Consider the following 22771-nt stretch of genomic DNA (forward strand, 5'->3'; position numbering starts at 1 on the left):
TGGCTATTGCTACAAATATACCCCAGCGACTTAAGACTGGTTTTGTGGTCCAAGGTCACATTTTAAAATCTCTAATCAAAAACAGGATTAGTGGTCAGAGGCAGATGTTTTGAATTACTGCTGTTGCTTAACTAGGCATCTTTGGAACACAAAAAATACACAATCCATAATACAAAAACTAATGCAATTTTGTAGTATGTTATACCAGATGTCATGTTACGTGACCTACCTTGTAACCATTGGCATTTTGACTGGGGTTCCAGTTCAGACGGATATTTTTAGGGCCGGTAGCGACAGCTTTGATGTTGGCTGGAGAGTAGAGGCGTCCTCCAGGAGATGTGGCTGACTGATTAACATATTCCATTTTCTGGAAATCCATTTTCCCATCCCCTGAAATGACATAATGCAATCATTAAGTAACACAGATTACTGAAGGGTTTAGTTTTGCCATAAAACATGCAATTACAGTTGGATGCAAACATGGACCCCAAAACTAACTCTAAACCCCTTGTTTTCTCACCTCTACCATCAATGACGTTCACCACAGAGGTTTTCCTCTCTCCAATGATTGCATTGTTGCTCGGGTCGAATAGTTCCAGTTGGAAGGTTTCGGGTATGACAGGAGATGGATACGAACGAGGATCAATGACGACGTTCTTTTCCGTCTCGCCAGGAGCAAATTTGAGAGGACTGGAAAGGTCGAACCGTGAGGCTTTTTTGGTGCGCCAGTACACAGTAGTCGGACTCTCCTGGTTTCGAGTGCGCACCACAGGGATGTTGTAGAGCTTGTCAGTTGTATTGAAAGTTTGAGTACTCTTCTTAAACATCACAACACTGGGTTCTGTGGGGACAAATGAGACCATTTAAATTTAGGTTAAGGTGTAACAAAGAAATGTACTTTTAAATCTGCAAGCCTGATGTATACCTGATTTATCTGCGATGGTGATAGTGGTGCGCGGGTATCGGCCCAGTTTAGCGCCTTGCCGTGGGTTACTCAGATCCATCACAAACTGTTTGACCTGTTTATCCTCCAGCAGTCCGTCTCCCTCCCCAAGCTCCAAGAGCTTCACAGGGACTGTCTTCTGCGTTTCTCCTGGTCCATAACTCAAGTCTCCATCAACTGTGATATAGTCCTATGAAGAGAAGAGAAAAATTAGCACACATTCAAATAACAATGACTTTAGGATGTTTTTGTTAAACAAAGACACATATCACTTGTTTGGCATATATTACATTTCTATTGATGTAATACAGAACTTAAAGGGATAGTTCACCCAAAAATGAAAATTCTGTCATTAATTATTCACCCTCATGTCGTTCCAAACCCGTAAGACCTTAGTTCATCTTCTGAACACAAATTAAGATATTTTTGATGAAATCCGAGAGCTTTCCTATGTTCAAGGCCCAGAAAGGTAGTAAGTGTCACATGGACTATTTTAAAGGAATTCACTTTCAGAACAAAAATTTATAAATAATGTACTCACCCCCTTGTTATCCAAGATGTTCATGTTTTTCTTTCTTCAGTCATAAAGAAATGGTGTTTGAGGAAAACATTTCAGGATTTCTCTCCATATAATGGACTTCTACGAGTTTGAACTTAGAAAATGCAGTTTAAATGCAGCTTCAAAGGGCACTAAATGATCACAGCTGAGGAAGAAGGGTCTTATCTAGCGAAACAATCAATTATTTTCTAAAAATATTTACTTATATACTTTTTAATCTCAAATGCTCATCTTGCCGAGCTAGACAAGACAAGCATTTGAGGTTAAAAAGTATAGAAGTTGAAATTTCTTTTTTTAGAAAATAACCCATTGTTTTGTTAGATAAGACCCTTCTTTCCTCAGCTGTGATCGTTTAGAGCCCTTTGAAGCTGCATTTTGGAAGTTCAAACTCGGGGGCACCATAGAAGTCCATTATATGGAGAGAAATCCTGAAATGTTTTACTCAAAAAACAATTTCCTTACGACTGAAGAAAGAAAGACATGAACATCTTGGATGACAAGGGGGTGAGTACATATCTATACATTTTTGATCTGAAAGAAAACTACTCCTTTAACGTTGTCCTTACTAGCCTTTGGGCCTTAAATGTGGTAGTTTTGTTACTGTCTATGCAAGGTCAGAAAGCTCTCAGATTTCATCAAAAATATCTTAATTTGTGTTCCGAAGATGAACTCTTGAAGGAAAGAATTTTTATTTTGTGTGAACTATCCCTTTAAGTTAAATTAAATCTTTTGGATTTTACCTTCTTGTCTTTGGCAGTGAGGTCACGGGTGCAGTATGTGACTTGTGTCCGTCCGTCCTCTATGATCTCACGACTGATCGGGATGTTTGCGACACCGTCCTGACGACTGTAGGTGTATGCCGGCTGCAGGAAGGTGAAGATGCTCCTAGCTACATAAGAATAAACAAACCCAATCCAATATTGTGATAGGTGGCTATTACATAGTTTACATATAAATATTTTTTGTATTTTAAGAATAATTCTCAGTAAATTTGTCTGAACCCATCCTTTAAACCCATCTTACCATGTTCCTTAATCACAGTGATGTTGACGTGATCCTTGCCAATCTTCGCAATTCCAACTGGAACGTCGACAGCTTGCACAAGCAGCTCCTTCTTTTCATCATCCTCATCTTTGATAAAGAGGGGAACCCGGACATCCACTGACTCCACGCCTTCCTGAAACTCCACGGCACCTGCCGCTTCTACAAGACAGACAAGGGCATGGACCCATGAACATTAAACTCACATAACAAACGCAAAACGTTACAAGAGACTGCAAACTAATGCAGCAGGTATTTTGGAGTAAGTGTGTGGTTGTTGGTCTGTGCGTCTGTACCTCTATCAGTAGCTACAGTGTAGTAGCCTGGAACCACTTTCAGGTCCCGGAAGTTTCCAGCCTGAACCTGTTTATCTGTCAATTTCACAATATCTGGGTAACTGGCACGAGGGGCAGATAAAACCGTGTCCACAATTGTGTTGTTCTGTCTGCGGATGCAAACGAGAATTGTTATTGTTTCTCTTCAGGTTTTCAGATCCAACAAAGAAATATCTACTTCATATTTTACCCCAAAAGCCACACTATGATCCACTATGTTTATCTTCATGCTAGAGCATTTAATAGCAGCATTCAAGTAAGAAAAGTCTTCTAATTAAAGCTATAGAAGTTATTCAGTCCAGAGCAGCGAGCGATTTTCTGTTTTCATTTTATTGTTTCATACGCTGTAATACACAGATCTAATAAGTGACCCTGGACCACAAAACCAGACGTAAGGGTCAATTTTTTTTATCTGAAAGCTATATAAATAAGCTTTTCATTGATGTATGGTTTGATAAGATAGGACAATATTTGGCCGAGAATCTAAATATTGAGAAAATCGCCTTTAAAGTTGACCAAATGAAGTTTTTAGCAATACATATTACTAATCAAATAATACGTTTTTATATATTCATGGTAGGAAATTTACAAAATATCTTCATGGAACATGATCGTTACTTAATATCGTAATGATTTTGGCATTAAAGAGAAATTAATAATTTTGACCCTTACTGTTTATTTTTGGCTATTTCTACAAATATACCCGTGCTACTTATGACTAGTTTTGTACGCAACCAGGAGTACGCAAACTTACATTTTCCCATTTTGCCATCTGTTTCGCTCTATGGTTTCGCTACATGTGGAGAGCGTCACATCACCTTCCCGCGTTTGTTGCAAATTATGCGACATCACCACGAAAGCGCCCCGGCCCGGGTGATGTTGTTAATATTAGGAGGAAAATAAATATATAGAGTCAAACACTTTGGACAACGCCTTTTAATACTTTTTAAGACCCCGCAGACACCCTGAAATAATAAAATGTCTAGATTTTCCCTAATCAATAAACTCAGACTTAAAGCTACATACATTATTTAGTCAAGGCTAGCTCAGGTGTAGCTACTGTACCTCTTTCCAGAATTTCTTTGTGTCCTGAGGGAGAAGAAAAAGAGCAAAACAGTACATTCAGACACGTTAAAAATTTGAGACTGATCCAAAACTTCAGAAAAATTGCCCACAAGGCACAGCCACGCCAATGTTAATTAGTCATTGAGAGCTACTTCTCACCTGAACCGAGTTTTTTGCACTCTCTGTGCGCCAGGGATCTGCAGGAACACGTCATTGAGCTGTTTATGAAAAACAAAGAGACATTAGCAGTCAGGCATGATGGTTCATGTGCAAGAAGTTGTTTCTTTTTTTTTTGGGATGGGGTGGGGGCATCACACATTTATAAGCACTTACGTTGTCCTCTACTTCTCGTCTGAGCACGTCTGTGTCCCGAGCCTCAGGGTTGGATAGAGTTTCTGAATATTGTCGGTTCAGACAAAGAGAGACAGGGTACTGGACTGTAAAGAAAAACACAGAGGGAAGCATGAAAAAATGCCTGTGTATTAAAAAAAAAATACATGATACCAAATTTTTTAAAGGGACAGTTCACCCAAAAATTTTAATTCTGCTATCATTTACTTCCTTGTCGTTCCAAACCTGTATGACTTTGGAGCCCATTGACTTTTATTGTACAGAAACTTTTCAAAACATCTTTTTTTGTGTTCCACAAGACAAAGAAAGTCACACAGGTTTGGAACAACAAGAATTAGCATTTTTGGGTGAACTATCACTTTAATATTGGATTCTAGTCACACTAGATGACTGGACAAATAGCTGAATCTCATCCTGAACTCACTGGTCTCTTTGGGATTGGGTTTGATTTGGTTCTGGGGGTGGTTTGGTCCTCGATGAACATTGTCTGTTACTTTCCAGCGCACAATGTCTGTGCTCTTGAGCGGGCCGGTGCGCATCATTGGGGTGTCCAAATGATCAGAGGTCAACAAAGACTGGCGTAGCATGTAGTGGTCTTCTTTAAATCCCACCATACGACCTGCCAATCACAAAAAAAAAAAAAACAATACAGTAAATCTGTTTCTACTAATCTCTCTAAAATGTTACTGAAGTGTAACAAAGACAAAAATGATTACCTCTGCCACAGCACGGGAGAAGAGCAAGACACGACTGTTGGGGACAGAGAGCAAACATTATTCAGTGATATCAGAGATATAACATTACAACACCACATCCAAACCAGTCGCACACAACAAGTTTTAAGCTTGTGGTTGCAGAGACTGCTGTCTAATGCTAGAGAATCAAAGCCAGTTATTTGATGTGTATATAGCAAATGAGACAAGCAACTAGATATTTTATTGTTTTTTTTAATAATATATCATCGCCTCCAGGAAAATATCACTTATTAACAGTCCTGCTCAATTTAGCAGTTTAATACACATGAAACATGTTCAGATTGGTTATATTTTTGGTCTTTGCGCACTGGAAGCTCCTCAATGTTGCATCTGGTTATTTGGATTTTTATTTCAAATCAAATCAAAACTAGAATCAATATTAAGTTGTGTATATGTCTATATCTACCTGGCAGCAGGCACAGTATTTCCAGCAGCAGAGCAAAAGCAAACCAAGCAATAGCATCAGAAACATAATGAGAGGAATCAACCACAGGAAACCTGCAGGCGGACAGTCTGAAACACAGAGAAACAATCAGTTAGTTTAACCCTGAGATGTATTACTCAGCATACTCTTGTTACTACAATAGGGCAATTAAACAGTGTTCAATTTGCCATTATATGAAATAATATATATGTGACCCTGGCCCACAAAACCAGTAATAAGGGTCAATGTTTTGAATAAATAAGCTTTCCATTGATGTATGGTTTGTTAGGATAGGACAATATTTGGTCGAGATACAACTATTTGAAAATCTGGAATCTGAGTGTGCAAAAAAATCAAAATACTGAGTTGTCCAAATGAAGTTCTTAGCAATGCATATTACTAATCAAAAATTAAGTTTTGATATATATACAGTAGGAAATTTACTAAATATCTTCATGGAACATGATCTTTACTTAATATCCTAATGATTTTGGCATAAAAGACAAATATATAATACAAAATATTACCCATTCTACTTAAGACTAATGACTAATGAGAATGCTGTTTTAATCCTGTCCACCCAAATGCTGCATAAATCATATAACTTTTTATCATATAAAAAGTACAATTAATATTTGTGTATATCTCACCTTTCTTTTTCTTTACTAGAACATGGTGTTCTTTGTCTGTGATGTTTAATGGATAATTCACAGTGTAGTGATATGTGCAGTCGTCATCTTCATCACGGAAACTGCATGACTCTATTACGTTTTTATCTGTGGACACAAATAAATCAATCCATTATTGTTTCATTCACCCATAAACAAATGTGTACTTTAATATAAAACTAAGATCTAATGCCGTACTTTCTTCGAGCTCTTCCACCATCACGATTTTAAAGGGACACTCGTCACACTTCCGTCCTTTTCTCTCGCCGGTGCTCCAGGCCTGGCACTGCACGCAGCTCCTCTTGGCTTCACACATGCCCAATTGTTGCTGCATTATTAGAGACAGTTGGTATCAGAACAGAACTAATTAACATGCACAGTAAAGGAATACAGACAGACAGACACACACATCACAGCCGTACCTGAAAGTTTGCTTCACAAGTGGGGCTCAATGGAAGTCCGGAGTGTTCACATTCACAACGACCACAATTACACACACCACGGCCATTACAGATGCCCTACAAAAAGAAACAAACACTTTTATTGTAGGCAAAAATTGGGTTGCAGAAGGTTCAAACACTCACTGATGCTCCAAATAGAAACAGATGCATTAAAGAGCCAGGGGTGAAAACTTTTTGAATTTGAAGGTCAGGGTAAATGTAACTTATTTAGTCATCTGGGAAACATGTAACCATCTTCTGTAGCTTCTAAAGGGCAGTACTAAATGAAAAAAATATGATATTTAGGCAAAATAAGAAAACTTTACACATCTCCATTCTGTTCAGAAGTTTTCACCCCCAGCTCTTAATCAATGGTTTTTCCTTCTGAAGCATTAGTGAGCGTTTGAACCTTCAGTAATAGTTGCATATGAGTCCCTCAGTTGTCCTCAGTGTGAAAAGATGGATCTCAAAATCATGCAGTCATTGTTGGAAAGGGTTCAAATACACATAAATGCTAGAAAACAAACAAAACAAGATTTTTCTGAAGAACAGGACAAACAAGGGACTATAACTAAATAAAACACAGCTTTAGATCATTCACACAGTACTAAGAACACAGTATTAAGAATCAAGGGGATGTAAACCTTTGAACTGGGTCATTTTTATAAATATACATTTTATAAACTATTATTTTCTCTTGTGGACTATATGTAAACATCTGTTATGTGAAATATCTGATTTAGGTCAGTACTAAATAAACAATAACATGCATTTTGTATGATCCCTCTTATTTTGGTAAAATAATTAACATTTATAATGATTCTGAAAGGGGGGTGTAAACTTTTGACCTCAACTGCATTTAAAATGCAATTTATTCCTGTGATGGCAAAGCTGAATTCTCAACAGCCATTACTCCAGTCTTATCAGTTTAATGCATACATAATGAATAAAAAAAAATCTTACCCCTTTGCTGTCAAGACATGTTTGGTTGCTGATGGGACATTCACAGGCACTTCCAGTCCATCCCGGTGTACAAGCGCATCTCCCCATACTGCAACTTCCACGTTCTGTTGTTGCAAACAATGATAAAAGGTCACAAACCTTGAAACGATAACTACGATAACATGTCAAAGCATGTCTGATATCTTAAAATAACTAACCATTACAGAGAAATCCTCCAAATCTCTGGCACTGAGATTTGTCAAACTGGCAGAAAGGCCCTTCAAACTGGTTTGGGTTATAGCACACGCAGGTCCCACACATGCAATCTCCTCTGCCCGAGCAAGGCTCTGTGTTTCCGGGTTCGATGCACATGGCAGAGTCTGTGGAGGCCCCCGCTGAGCAGTTACAGAAAGGGCCAAGCCTATTAGAGGCAAATCATAGACAAGAAGCAGGGTTATGGACTGCACTGCAATACAATCGGCACAAACCAAAGAAGTCCAAAGACTTAAAAATCAATACTACCTACCATCCACCATTACACCGGCATTTCCCACAGACAAGATCTCCATGGCCGGTACAGCGTGCTGCATTTTTAACCGGGGTCTGATGTTAAAGTAAAAACAGAAGTGTAAGATTTTAAATGAAAACGCAGAACAGGAAAAAGGTTATAAAAATATAGCAAACCTCACCTTTTCACAGTCACATGTGTGACAGAGCACTTCAGCATTGATGCTGAAGGCAGAGCTAAAAGTGGTTGGTTTGACTCTTAAGGTTCCTGCCCGGTCAGCCTGGTTTGTATTACACACATGCTGCTCTCCCACCTGAGTAAGAGCCTTCAGACGGACTCTAAATTTACCCTTTACAGAGAGAACACTTGAATCAGCGTATTTATGACAAGGTTTTCACATTTTAAAAGGTAAAAAAGTGCATGTTTGTGACAACCAGCATGCATCTTGTTTTCTGCCAGATATGTAATAAATTACACCACCAGTCGAAAGTTTTTGAACATTAAGTCTCTTCTGCTCACCAAGCCTGCATTTATTTGATCCAAAGTACAGCAAAAACAGAAAAAAGTAAAATATTTTTGCTATTTAAAATAACTGTTTTCTATTTGAATATATTTTAAAATGTAATTTATTCCTGTAATCAAAGCTACATTTTTAGCACCATTACTCCAGTCTTCAGTGTCACATGATCGTTCAGAAATCATTCTAATATTCTGATTTCCTGCTCGAAAAACATGTATTATCACTATTATTATGTTGAAAACAGCTGAGTAGAATTTTTGTCCAGTTTCTTTGATGAATAGAAAGTTTAAAAGAGCAGCATCTGAAACAGAATTTTTTTTGCAACATCATAAATGTCTTTATCATCATCTTTTGATCAATTTAAATAAGTGTATTAATTCCTATAATTTCTTTCTCAAAAAAAAAAAAAATCTTATAGGGAGTGCATGATGTTACAAAAGCTTTTTATTTCAGACAAATGCTGATCTTTAGATCTTTCTATTCAAAGAATCCTGAAAAAAATGTACTCAACTGTTTCTAATATTGATAATAATAATAATAAATGTTTTGCAAATAAATGTTATTTATTTGTAATGGCAGGTGTAACTTGATGCCTGTATAGTTCTCTACAGAGCAGCTTGTGAATTGCCTAGTTGTTTTTAGACAATTGATTCAGCATTTTTATTAGGTGGAATAGTTGAACATAAATTTAAACAATCTCAAAGACTATTTCTTATCCAGTTTGGGATAGTTTTTTGTTATAAATATGATTTGTGAAGTGTTAATTTTTTGTATATGCAAGAGAGTGTGTGTCTTTTGCACTCTGGATATGTAATTTTTTAATATATTTTTATTTTATTTTACATATTCTCAATTTGCCGTGTTACAGTTCATTTGTGCGTGTGTGTGTGGATGTGTGAGAAAGAGACATTCTCTACATTTTTGTATTTTTGTCGATTTCCCATTCATTTCCTGCGGTCGGTCATTTTTGACCAAAGAGCACAAGTTGTTTTTTTTGGAATCGTGCCCTCATTTTTTATGTGTGTTCACATTCAAAATGCCATAAAAGTCACTGAATTTGGTACCGTTCTGATGAAGCTGTGATTTTTTTAAAAATTCAAAACCCAAAATGTTTTGGTCAAAAGTGACCGAATAGAGGTGTGTATATTGATGTGTGTGTGTGTGTGTGTGTGTGCACCTGGTATTCATCACGTTGTGGGGACCAAATGTCCCCACAAGGATAGGAATACCAGTAGATTTTGACCTTGTGGGGACATTTCTCAGGTCCCCATGAGGAAACAGGCTTATAAATCATGCACAATTAGTTTTTTTGAGGAAGTAAAAGTATGCACAATCTCCTGTGAGGGCTAGGTTTAGGTGTAGTGTAGATGTAGGGCCATAGAAAATACGGTTTGTACAGTATGAAAACCATTACGCCTATGGAATGTCCCCATAAAACATGTAAACCCAACATGTGTGTGTGTGTGTGTGTGTGTGTGTGTGTGTGTGTGTGTGTGTGTGTGTGTGTGTGAATGGGTGTGTTTATGAATGGGTGTGTTTTAGAGTGTCACCCCTTCACTGCTGTGTACTTTTTTCAGCATTGTGGAGGATTTGTAGATTGTACACACAACAATTCTCTGAATATTTGTATTTTTGTCGATTTCCCATTCATTTTCTATGGTCGGTCATTTTAGACCGAAGAGCACAAGTGTGACTATTTTTTTTACGACCACTTAGCCAGCTTGAATCATGCCCTCAATTTTTTTTTGTGTTGACATTCCAAATGGCATAAAAGTCACAGAGTTTCATAACATTCCGATTAAGCTGTGATTTTTAAAAATTCAAAACAGAAAATTTGACCGAAGAGCACCAGAGGGTTTTAAATAGAAAAAATATTTCAAAATGTTTGGCTGTACATTGGATCAAATGCAGGCTTGGTGAGCAGAAGAGACTTCTTTATAAAAAAAAACAAAAAAAAAAAACTTCTGACTAGCAGTATACATTAAATATTTTAAAAAAATTTTTTTTAAAGAATTTAAAATAAATTTTAAAAATGTAAATACATTTTAAATCACAAAAGAATCTTTTAAAAATAATAATAAAACAAAAACAGAAAAGCATGCATAAATAAATAACTTTTTTAAATGAATATTTAAAATAATATTTAGAATATTTATGTTTTTCCTTCCTTCTGAAAAGCTGGCAAGTGTGTAAGAGACTACATTTAAAGTTGTGCATTAAAAAAAGAAGTCAAAGGCACTCACAATTTCACCTGGCGTGATTTTGAAATTGCCAAATTCAGAAAAAGTGCCGGACTGAGAAAGTATTTTGGCTTCCACTGCCTTTGGTCTGTCTTCTGCACGGATACTGATCTTGGAGCGAATATTCTGTAAAAAAAAAAAATGATGGTTCAATAAAGAGTTACATCAATTTAGAAAAAAATCTCAGCAATGTATTTGGTTTGAAAATAAATTTACCTCAAAAGCTTTTTCTAAAATGCTCAAGATGTTGGAGGAATCTTCTTGTAACTGTCCCAGCTCAGCAATAGGGAAGTATTCAGAAAGTTTCTACACAAAAAAGGAACCATAACGTGTGTCACAAGGATGTTTATATCCAAGTTTGAAACAAAAAAATATGTTTTTAAAAGCATACAAACCTCATAGTACGAGTAGGAGTGGTTAGTAATGGCGAAGATGGGAATGATGTTATGTTTCACCAGAAGTCGCACTAGGGTGGGTATAGATGGGTAGTCTTGACGTATATCATGTGTGTAATTTCCATCTGGAGTCAGATGGCACTGCTCGTCATTACGATTCAAGATGCCTGCGAGCACATTGGCACCGTCTGCCTCATAATGGAAGGCCGATTCAGTGGAGAAGACCAGCAAGTGGGTGCTGTGTTTCCTCCAGCCAATTTGTTCCTGTGGAAATGAGAAACAAGTTATAGTGTAGCAGTAAGAAGTAAGTTATCGTACTGTAAATGCCAGGCCTTTTTCACTTCTGTCTACTAAATTAACTTCTTAAAAATAGACTCCCAGTACCTGGCAGACAGCAGTCTGTAAGATGGCATCGAAACCCCCCTCGGGAGCGTCCAGGTTGCCAGATATGCGTTCTCGCTGAAGCTTTTGACGGAAGGTGTTAATGTTGCTGGTGAGAGTGATGACGTTACGGAATGAAAATGGAGGGTCACTGTTGGACCATGGCTCTGCTAATCTGTAGAACGAAATAGATATATAAGGAGCATGTGCAGACAGAGTCAAACTGCGTGCCGCTGTAACGGTGTATTGTTCTTACTTGGCCGGCCTCATGTCTGTCTGAGGCTCGGTGACTTTGTCCACAAACTTGCCAAATCCGATGGTGTAATCGTCAGAGAGATCGCCAACAATCTGAGCTGCATGTGTTGAGGTGAAAGCAGACAATGAATGAATATTAAAACGTTGCAAAACAATTGTGTACTCGTGAGTGTGGCACCCAACCCTAGTTTGCCAAAGGGGTATCATTTCGAAAACTCAAATCAGAAAGAAAACACGCAATAGATTATGTTTCTCAAGTCCTTCTCAGATTTAAAAGTTGAACTAACTTGACCCACCATCTAAATAACACAACACTCATGGCTCAAGATGAAAAACAATGAGACAACACAACAGCCAATGTAAAAATAGCTCAAACACATCCTTTAGACTCATTTGACATTAAAGGTTGTATCAGCGATTTCTAGCCTAAAACATAAAGTGTCGATTTCAGCTTACCTTTCTTCACGATCCGCTCGCTGCCTGTCCCATAAATTGTCTGTGAAAAAACCGCGTCTCTCTGGTCAGCCTAGGGTCCGAGATATGCCAAAAAAAACAATCGGCGCTATCAACACACCACAGATAACCAAACAGTGTTCCAACCAATCAGCGTCAGGGGTTTGGTGTTGTGGACTTTCCTACTGGTGCTGTGATGTGAGGGAGGCGGAGCGAAAGTCCACAACACCAAACTCCTGACGCTGATTGGTTGGAACACTGTTTGTTTTTGTGTGGAAAGGTTGGTAGTGCCGATTGTTTATTTGGCATATCTCAGACCCTAGGCTGACCAGAGAGACGCGGTTTTTTCACAGACAATTTATGGGGCAGGCAGCGAGCGGATCGTGATGAAAGGTAAGCTGAAATTGACACTTTATGTTTTAGGCTAGAAATCGCTGATACAACCTTTAATTTACAATGTACCTTGTGATGGCGATCTTATGATCTTTTTTTAATCTCCCATCTTTTAGTATCATTCAATGTGTGTTTGAGAAAACAGTTATGATGGATGCACCACCCTTTGCAATGTTTGAACTAAGCTGAGAAATATATTTAAAAAATTGACTATATATATTACCCTGGAAATCCAGAGGTCTCGCGAGAGCACAATTTGAATTGTCTCCGCAAGACACTCTGGCATCGAGCAATGATGCACGTTACTGCAATTCGTAAGCAGTTCTGGGAACCAATTAAATCGGTGTATCTGATGTAGGCGGGCCAGAGGCGAGCTAAACTGATGACGACAGCGCTGCAACGTCCGGAATCATTTAGTAAACATTGAAAGATGGCTACAGATGAACACCAGTTGTTTGAAAAGGCTTTGGCCGCTACAATGAACGAGTTAGATTTGGCTTTTCATATAAAAGAGGAACAGAAAACTCCGCTCGAATCGTTCCTTTGCAAGAAGGACGTTTTTGCTGTTTTGCCGACTGGATACGGCAAGAGTTTAATCTATCAATTAGCTCCGCTGGTAACTAAGCGTATGGGGCTGTATTGTTGTGATTGGTCATGGTGTTATCCAATTGCATGCAGCGAGATTTTCAAATGCATGCTTGGTGCCGCCCCTCGAGTTAGGCCCTTTTCATTGTTCGATGCCAGACCTTTAATCTTAATAGATTAGGGTCTGGATTTTTTCCAGGCTATATATATATATATATATATATATATATATATAGCATTTTTGGAAAACCGATGCGTTTTAAACCATTTCAAAGCAAACATATTGACAAATCAATCAATACGATGGCTTAAAATATGCTTTTTTCTATTAAGTGGAAGCATCATTTCAACACAATATCATTTACTCTCAGAGAAAAGATACTAAAGCAGTCACTTAGGTGGTAGTTTTTTTTTAAAGGCACCATTTTGTACCTTATTTACCCCTTAAATATGCATATTAGTACCTTACATTTGCAAAATGCACTCAACAGTTTTAAATATTGATAATTATAATAAAAATGTTTCTCTAGCAGCAAATCAGCATATCAGAATGATTTCTGAAGGATCATGTGACACTGAAGACTGGAGAAATAATGCTAAAAATTTCGTTTTGATCACAGGAATAAATTCCATTTTAAAATATATTCAAATAGTAAAAATATGTTTAGTTTTTGCTGTACTTTGAATCAAATAAATGCAGGCTTGGCCTTTTTAAAAAGGTACTGAACCAGTGACAGCTTTTGTAATATCTTTAAATATAAAAGCCAAACACATTTAATTTGATTATGTTTTCACTAAAACAGCCTGTATAAAGAGAGTCACAACTAAAATTACAATAGTTAGCAGCCCAGATCTAACCACTAAACTCCACCGCCCTCCTCGCTCACCCAGCTTGTCTCCCATTCTCTTCAGGTTGTCCAAATCATCAGACATGGAGTTGGAGAAGTCCATGAGAATGTAGAGGTCTAGAGGGCCACGGGCTGGTTCAAACACCTCCATCTCCACCTCCTTCTCTTCTCCGGGGAGAAGCGTCATGCTCATTAGCTGAGGCGCCACCTGAGAGTACTTCAGTGACTTGTCGATTTTCAGATCCTGAAAAACACACAAAAGCAGACGAATGCATAAAGACACATGATTCCACAATATGGAAATGTAACTAAAGTGAGAGACAGGATTCTGATAAAACAAACCTCTTCAATTTGCCTGCTGCTCTGAATTGTTACCATCTGACTACTACACCCACGGGCCTCCAAGTTTTCCCTCAGGTCGCAACGCTCATATTCAAAGATCTGAAGAGAAAAAACAGATGCAAATAAAAGCAATGACACAACTATGGTCATACAGAGAGCTACAATAGGTTTTATGAACATACAAATAACTATAGGTTATTTTAAAATACAGTACTGGTCAAAAGTTAGAAAGTAATACTTCTATTTAGCAATTACACACTAAATTGCTCAAGAAAAAAAGACCACTGATTAATAAGACTGTTGTGTGTCATGTTTGAAATTGAATTATGAAATTGTTTAAATGAATGCTGGACATTTCTAATCAGATGTAATGGTTAACATTTGAGTTTAGATTTGTAAATGAGTTATTACTCTTCTACTGATCTCTGGATCAATACGTCACACAAATTAATTATTATAACATGTCAAACACACATATATGACTTCAATTCATGTTTTAGCATAAGGATCAGTGAGTTTCACCTCATCGGGGCAGTAAGCACATCCTGTGCCGATCCGGATACATTCTGAACAGGTTTTTGCCCTGGCAGCGGTACAGTGGTTCACTATGTAACACAAAAAAGTATATTCAGCATATAACAAAGATAATTATGTCTTGCATGAATTTGGTTTCATACGTTTTGAACTCAGTAATTAAGGTCATTTTAGCATTATACAGTATATTTGGTAAACCTTTGAATTTCACTGCATTAAATAAAACATTTAAATAACAAAAGATACTGCAGATTTGCAATGTTTTTTAACCAACAGCTCATTTTTTGTGAATGTACATTTTTCTTGTTCCACTGACAACCACAAAGCGTCCAAATACTTTTTCGGACATTATTTTTTAACAATACATATATTATTTTATCATTTAAACATCCTAATAATCTCATTTTCTTTAGCTTGAAAAGAGAATTTGTGTGTACACTACCAGTCAAAAGTTTTTGAACAGTAAGATGTTTAATTACGATGTTTTCTAAATCTCTTCTGCTCACCAAGCCTGCATTTATTTGATCCAAAGTACAGAAAAAAACAGTAAAATTGTGAAATATTTTTAATATTTAATATACCTAATTTCTATTTGAATATATTTTCAAATGTAATTTATTCCTGTGATTTCAAAGCTGAATTTTTAGAATCATTACTTCTATAATCTTTCCCCCCCCCCCCAAAAAAATAAAATAAATTATACTGACTCCAAGCTTTTAAATGGTAAAGCATATAATGTTACAGAAGCTTTTTATTTCAGATAAATGCTGATAACTGTTTTAAATATTTATAATAATAATAATAATAATAAATGTTTCTTAACAAATCAGCATATCAGAATGATTTCTGAAGGATCATGTGACACTGAAGACTGGAGTAATTATGCTGAAAATTTAGCTTTGATCAAAGGAATAAATTACATTTTAAAATATATTCAAATAGAAAGCAGTTATTTTAAATAGTAAAAATATTTCACAATATTACCGCTTTTGCTGTATTTCGGATCAAATAAATGCAGGCTTGGTGAGCAGAAGATACTTCTTTAAAAAACATTAAAAATCAAAAAACTTTTGACTGATAGTGTAAGTGGCTAAGTATTTGGACAGTTAAAAAATGTACTCAACCCAAATGTCATCATAAATATTGGTTGTCATTACTGATTATGGTTAGAAAGTAATCTGGTGTTTTAAACTTGACTTGGCATTGCTTTCTAAGTAAAAGTGTTTGTAATTTGAGGTTTGAGGGGCTTAAGAGTTGATGCTCCCACCCTCATTAGCACTGCTGGCTGTCACAGCGAGCATGAGAACGTAGATCCCAACAGCGAGACGCAGCGCCCATCCTCCCATTTCACTCTGAAACATAAAGACAACAATAGCGAGATCAGACATTTTACATAAAGTTAAACATGGCGAACAGATGTCACACATATGGAGATACACACCATAACTGATCATAAATGAACTGAGCAATTCAAAGCATCCGAGACATGCGTCTTGGTAAACATCATAAAAATTCTGCAAAAACCTCCCAATGACCAAACACTGCAGAGGACATTTACTTCAAATCTACGCCATTTGTCTTTTAGAGGCTTTTAAAGACCGCTGTCCATATCTAATCTACAGATAGTGAATAGCATGAACCTCAGCTGTTATATCCGCGCTTAAATCACAAAAACAGAAGCAGAAATCTGATCCACCGGCCCGATATCACATTCTCTCGCTTTTCACCCGCTCCCTTTCTCCCTGAAAACATCAAATGAAAGTTGAGCCCATTTCACCCCCCATAAATCTGAACTCTGACGGTGAAGAAGAGAAACAGACCAGTGATTCCTTAGGAATTCCTCTCATATCCTCTACAGATGGACACAGACTATAAAGAGAAAGACGATGGAAAGTTTGAGAATAACTTTTCATATATATTCCTGTCTTTTTTTAATGAATTGCACACATTTTTGACTGTATAGTGCATAATTTAATAGAACTTTCAATTGGTTGTTTTTATATTGATTACATTGTAGTAGTGCTGGGGGTAACACATTACAAGTAACGCTAGTTATGTAATCAGATTACTTTTTAAGTAACTAGTAAAGCAACATCACTTTTTAATTTACAAGAAAATATCTAAGTTACTTTTATTCCCATTTATTAATTGAAAGCTCTCTTGTCCTCATGTTAAGAGAAATCAGGAGTAAGTTGTTACTTTAGCTCTAGAATAAAGGTGAACATGCATTAAATCTCACTGACAAAAAACAGATTCAGTATTCCTCAAGATGAATAAAAACAGTGAAATGCAATCTCAGAATAAGACATTAACCTGCAATAATATAATATGCTAAATCCCATTTTATTAACCAGTCTTTGCTGCTGACCTTCGATGATCCAATTCAATCATACTAATAAGCAAAAATAAAATGCAAATTTACTTTTCGGCTTTTGGTGTGAAAGGGCTTTTACTTTTTAAAACTTTTCGTATTAAAAACAAATAAGCAAGCCCTGGCCAGATTTAAAATCTAACACAAGAGTAACGTAACACATTACTTCCCATAAAAAGTAACTAAGTAACGTAATTAGTTACTTTTTTAGGGAGTGACGCAATATTATAATGCATTACTTTTAGAAGTAGCTATTCTCATGACTGCATTGTAGTAACTTTAATGAAAGGTTTTGATCCACTTCAAATGCTGACTATTGCAATCTATGAATTTAATCCCATATCAATATTGCTGATTAGAAACTATAACTACAACGTATATACTGTATGCATCAGACAGACACTGCTTCATGTCTTACTATTTTTTCGACATTTTTAGCTGTATTTGGAAGCCCTGCGTTTTGTTCTATTCCGCTGAGCTCCATCTAGATGTTTTAGACACAAAACGTATCCTCTGAACACCTCTGTACTCATACCTTAGTAGGAGTTTGTACTTTAAATACCTGTACTTCAAGTGTGAAAAGATCTATTAATAGCACAAAAATGCTTACTATGGTATTTAGTCTTTATTCTTAAAAGTAAAGGTTCCAAAAAGGCTGTTCCAGAAGAACCTGTTAGTGAACAGTTCCTAAAAGAACCATTTTAAAGAACATTTTAAAAATCTAAAGAACCTTTTCTATATTTGAAAGATTCCATGGATGTTCAATGTTGTTCATAGGACCATTAATGCCAATAAAGAACTTTTATTGTGCACATACATAAACATTTTTGACATGTTTTTTTAAATAAGTGTACTAAATTATCTAAATTAAAGCCTTGCAAATTGTATCCATCTAAAACTCCCCCTAAATTATACAAAACAATACTTTCTCAAACCCAAAACAGGATGTTCTAAAAGTGTTGTTCACACATCCATCACCTTAAATTCACATATAACTTCTCAAGTTCATATTTTGACTAACATCGCTGGAATTTCACTCCAGGATGCGAGTGTATCACTGTGCCTGAGACCTAAACAGACCTTAGCATGCTATTGTGAACCAGATCTGGCCTGTGCTAACCTGGACATATAAATCATGTTTAGTACTACAGCGGGAAAAACAACCCAAAATAACCCAGTAGTACCTAATACAAATATATTACACTTTTTGTGTACTTGACATTTTCTTGTGGCAAATGAAGAATGTTAATGAGATTTAATTTCTTCACATTACATCTTTTTGCATCTTTTGAAACTTTGAAACAACTTATTCAGAGCCAGTTTTCTTGGTAACATCTCAGTACAGCTACAAATGTGACTAAATGTAAATCAATCAAATAATGATATTAAAATACCATCATCAAAGCTAATATTCACAATATATACAGAATGCTGAACAACATTCAAATCAAATGAACAACTCAAAATGAATGGTGCAGCTTCAAACTCTCTTTTGCAAAAGGGAAAACAACCAACAGCCAAAAACTCTCATATCTTAATAAAGATTTACTGGACATATTTCAGAAGATGAAAAACAGAAACAGCTGACTTTAAAGCGAATTTTAAAGACCTAAAACAAACTGATTCAAAGAATCCTATTCATTTCGCCAGCCACAAGCATTGGTTGAAAAACACAGCAAACAAGAGAGACAAGCAAGTAAAGTGAAAAGGGGAAGTACAGAGATAAAAAGAGCCTTACAAAATCCATGCATGGCTGTGAGGCTTTACAAAAAGATTGTTGATCTCACAAACCTCTTAGTTTGTTGTTTCCCAATCCGAGTCCCAGAGTCCAACCAGAAACAGCAAAGTTTTCTAAAACAAAATCCTTAATTCTCTCCCTTGTGTCCAATGATTAACCGAAGAGGGAAAAGAACCTGTTTTCCACCTGCGTCTTCACAAATCCCAGCAACAGGCGAACTTCTTATGCTTGCAGGGAAAAGTCCCCTTCCTACCCCACTTGGTGCTGTGCAAAATCGACTGAATATTCCCCCCAGATACGACTTGTGTTTAAGAGTGAATGTGTGTCTGGTCCCTCCTCCTCTCTTGCTCAAGCTGTTCAGGTGGATAGCAGGCAACACCCTTCCTTTCTTTCCCTGGCTTTGTGAGGTAACAAGGTCGCTCCACCTTTCCCTCTGTCCTTTGCTCGCTCGCTCTCTGCACATTCCTTTAGCAGCACCCTCACCTGTGTGGACTTGAGAATGACAGGTCAGAGCTCCTCCCCGAGGTGGAGAGGAAAAGAGAGCGAGAGAGTGAGAGAGAAAGGGGAAAGAGTGAAGAAACCCTGCCCTGACTGCACAGGGAGTGGCAGGCAGATATATTGCCTGCAGGGTACAAAGAATCATTGCCGCACTCATTTCTGCACATGCATATGCATGTACACACATGAACACGTGCCCCGTCACACTTTAAGACAATGCGGATAGTTTTGAAAGCCACCAACTAAACTCAAAGATATGCATGAAATTTCACAATCCGACAGGCTGCACACACTCAAATGAACTTAACTGCTCACACAGAGCACTGCCTTTGAAGTCTTCCAAATGTCACTGCCACAGAAATGTGCCCTAATTCAAGAGGGGAAAAGAGAAAGTGAGACAGCAAGAGAGGAAGGAAGAGATACGGGGAAGAAACAGGGAGAGGGCAAGAGAGAGAGTGAGAGGTGAAAACATGCATTCCTGTGCAGTGGGAACAAAGCAAAAATTTCCAGAACGATTTCCATTTACAGCCTGACCAGGTCAGTGACCTCATTCAGACCAGCTTAGAGAGAGAGAGAGAGAGAGAGAGAGAGAGAGAGAGAGAGAGAGAGAGAGACAGATAGGTAGAATGACAGACATATAACGATTGATACATAGACAGATAATAATAGATAGAGCGATTGAAAGACAAAACGATTGAACAGATAGACAATAGATAAATCCCCTGCTGATTTTGTGTTTGCCCACTGACAAAGAAATGATCAGTCTATAGTTTTTTAATGGTAGGGTTATTTAAACAGTGAGAGACAGAATAACAACAATAAAATTCATAAAAACACATTTCAAAAGTTATAAATTGATTTGCATTTTTAATGAGTAAATTAAGTATTTGATCCCCTATCAATCAGCAACATTTCTGGCTCCCATGTGTCTTTTATACAGGTCACAAACTGAGATTAGGAGGGGAGATTAAAGTGAGTGCTCCTAATCTCATCTTGTTACCTGTATAAAAGACACCTGTCCACAGAAGCATTCAATTAATCAGATTCCAAACTCTCCACCATGGCCAAGACCAAAGAGCTGTCCAAGGATGTCAGGGACAGGATTGTAGACCTACACAAGGCTGGAATGGGCTACAAGACCATCGCCAAGCAGCTTGGTGAGAAGGTGACAACTGTTGGTGCGATTATTTGCAAATGGAAAAAACACAAAATAACTGTCAATCTCCTTCTGTCTGGGGCTCCTTGCAAGATCTCATCTCGTGGAGTTTCACTGATCATAAAAACGGTGAGGAATCAGCCCAGAACTGCACGGGAGGATCTTGTCAATGATCTCAAGGCAGCTGGGACCATAGTGACCAAGATAACAATTGGTAACACACTACGTCGTGAAGGACTGAAATCCTGCAGCGCCCGCAAGGTGCCCCTGCTCAAGAAAGCACATGTACAGGCCCGTCTGAAGTTTGGCAATAAACATCTGAATGATTCAAAGGAGAACTGGGTGAAACCAAAATCAAGCTCTTTGGCATTAACTCGCTGTGTTTGGAGGAGGAGGAAAGCTGCCTATGACCCCAAGAACACCATCCCCACAGTCAAACATGGATTAGGAAACATTATGCTTTGGGGGTGCTTTTCTGTTAAGGAGACAGGACAACTGGACCGCATCAAAGGGACGATGGACGGGGCCATGTACCTTCAGGGCCAGGGCATTAAAGCCAGCCAAGGCACTGAAAATGGGTCGTGGATGGGTATGACCCAAAACGCAATGCCAAGGCAACAAAGGAGTGGCTCAAGAAGAAGCACATTAAGGTCCTGAGTGATCTAGCCAGTCTCCAGACCTTAATACCATAGAAAATCTGTGGAGGGAGCTGAAGGTTGAAGTTGCCAAACATCAGCCTCAAAACCTTAATGACTTAGTAAGGATCTGCAAGGAGGAGTGGGACAAAATCCGTCCTGAAATGTGTACAAACCTGGTGGCTATCTACAAGAAACATCTGACTTCTGTGACTGCCAACAAGGGTTTTGCCACCAAGTACTAAGTCGTGTTTTGCAAAGGAGTCAAATACTTATTTCAATTACATTGAAAAATGTTTTTCTGGATTTTTTTTTTCCCTGTCTCTAACTGTTCAAATAAACCTACCATTAAAATTATAGACTGACCATTTCTTTGTCAGTGGGCAAATGTACAAAATCAGCAGGGGTTCAAATAATTTTTTTCAGACAGACAGACAGATAGACAGACAGATAGATAGATAGACAGACAGACAGACAGACAGACAGACAGACAGACAGACAAACAGATAGACAGATAGACAGACAGATAGACAGGCAGACAGACAGACAGACAGACAGACAGACAGACAGACAGACAGACAAAACGTTCAAGTGACTGATAGACAAACGGAGCGATAGACAGAATGACACAATGATTGAACAATTCATAGACAAATGAAGGATGGATGGATGGATGGTAGATGGATAGAACGTTCAACAGACAGACAGAATGATCGAATGATCAATAGAGAAATATTGATAGAACCATAGAACAACAGATAGACAGACTGACAGACAAAATGATAGATTGAATTACAGAATGATTAATAGATAGAGTGATAGAAAGATAGAGACAGAACAATTGAACAGTCAATAGACAGACAGACAGACAGATGCCGAAAACACACAGTAAAACTGTACTGGTACTCCATGGCAACATAAAATCATGGGAAGTACATTCCCACAGGGCAGATGCATAAAACTAAACACACAATGAGTCAGAAATAAGGTGTGTCCTTCCCTGAGTAACAATCAGACTGCCTGGCACTCAGTAAATACGTTAGAAAGGGATGTGTGTGGTACAGCTATCCCTCAGGAATGACCTGTGGAAAAACTTAGCTGCTATTATTGCCATTTTTGACTGCCGGACATCAGAAAAGTTCCAACTGCATTTCCTCACATGCTTAAATGTTTCCCTTGGATAACTTTTTTTTAAACATCAAAGTACATACAGCATTATTTCTGACCTAAAAGGGCATCAAATTCATATTCGACTTTCTTTTGTTTATAAACACCTAATCCATACAAGCGGTTTAGTTTCATAACATACAAATTAATTAACTGAAAATGGCAATAAGTAGCCAATATCATATGACTGATTGTATATTACATTTCAAGTTTTGCACATATTTTGGAG

General features: G+C 37.5%; 1 protein-coding gene across 2 annotated transcripts in view; it reads right to left on the reverse strand.

Annotated features, from left to right (window-relative positions):
• The window catches only part of itgb4 (integrin, beta 4), a 36525-nt gene extending 17156 nt beyond the window's left edge, over positions 1 to 19369 (reverse strand). Inside the window, exons 1-29 of one of the 2 annotated variants that reach the window (XM_073819783.1) lie at positions 19140 to 19369; positions 16245 to 16329; positions 14966 to 15048; positions 14444 to 14542; positions 14141 to 14345; positions 11824 to 11920; positions 11571 to 11742; positions 11187 to 11450; positions 11008 to 11097; positions 10795 to 10917; positions 8213 to 8380; positions 8050 to 8126; positions 7742 to 7944; positions 7545 to 7648; positions 6564 to 6659; positions 6340 to 6469; positions 6124 to 6249; positions 5456 to 5562; positions 5011 to 5044; positions 4719 to 4913; positions 4277 to 4380; positions 4103 to 4161; positions 3944 to 3967; positions 2840 to 2988; positions 2526 to 2705; positions 2243 to 2391; positions 926 to 1133; positions 521 to 841; positions 230 to 390 (exon numbers count right to left, since the gene is read on the reverse strand). In XM_073819783.1, the coding sequence (XP_073675884.1) occupies positions 230 to 390; positions 521 to 841; positions 926 to 1133; positions 2243 to 2391; positions 2526 to 2705; positions 2840 to 2988; positions 3944 to 3967; positions 4103 to 4161; positions 4277 to 4380; positions 4719 to 4913; positions 5011 to 5044; positions 5456 to 5562; positions 6124 to 6249; positions 6340 to 6469; positions 6564 to 6659; positions 7545 to 7648; positions 7742 to 7944; positions 8050 to 8126; positions 8213 to 8380; positions 10795 to 10917; positions 11008 to 11097; positions 11187 to 11450; positions 11571 to 11742; positions 11824 to 11920; positions 14141 to 14345; positions 14444 to 14542; positions 14966 to 15048; positions 16245 to 16323 (3807 nt within the window). In that variant the 5' untranslated portion in view covers positions 16324 to 16329; positions 19140 to 19369. The remainder of the gene's footprint in view (positions 1 to 229; positions 391 to 520; positions 842 to 925; positions 1134 to 2242; positions 2392 to 2525; positions 2706 to 2839; positions 2989 to 3943; positions 3968 to 4102; positions 4162 to 4276; positions 4381 to 4718; positions 4914 to 5010; positions 5045 to 5455; positions 5563 to 6123; positions 6250 to 6339; positions 6470 to 6563; positions 6660 to 7544; positions 7649 to 7741; positions 7945 to 8049; positions 8127 to 8212; positions 8381 to 10794; positions 10918 to 11007; positions 11098 to 11186; positions 11451 to 11570; positions 11743 to 11823; positions 11921 to 14140; positions 14346 to 14443; positions 14543 to 14965; positions 15049 to 16244; positions 16330 to 19139) is intronic. The other variant, XM_073819784.1, reaches the window with a different exon arrangement.
• Between the last annotated feature and the right edge of the window lie 3402 nt (positions 19370 to 22771).

Source organism: Garra rufa, chromosome 15 (genome assembly GCF_049309525.1).
Source record: "Garra rufa chromosome 15, GarRuf1.0, whole genome shotgun sequence".
NCBI lineage: Eukaryota > Metazoa > Chordata > Actinopteri > Cypriniformes > Cyprinidae > Garra > Garra rufa.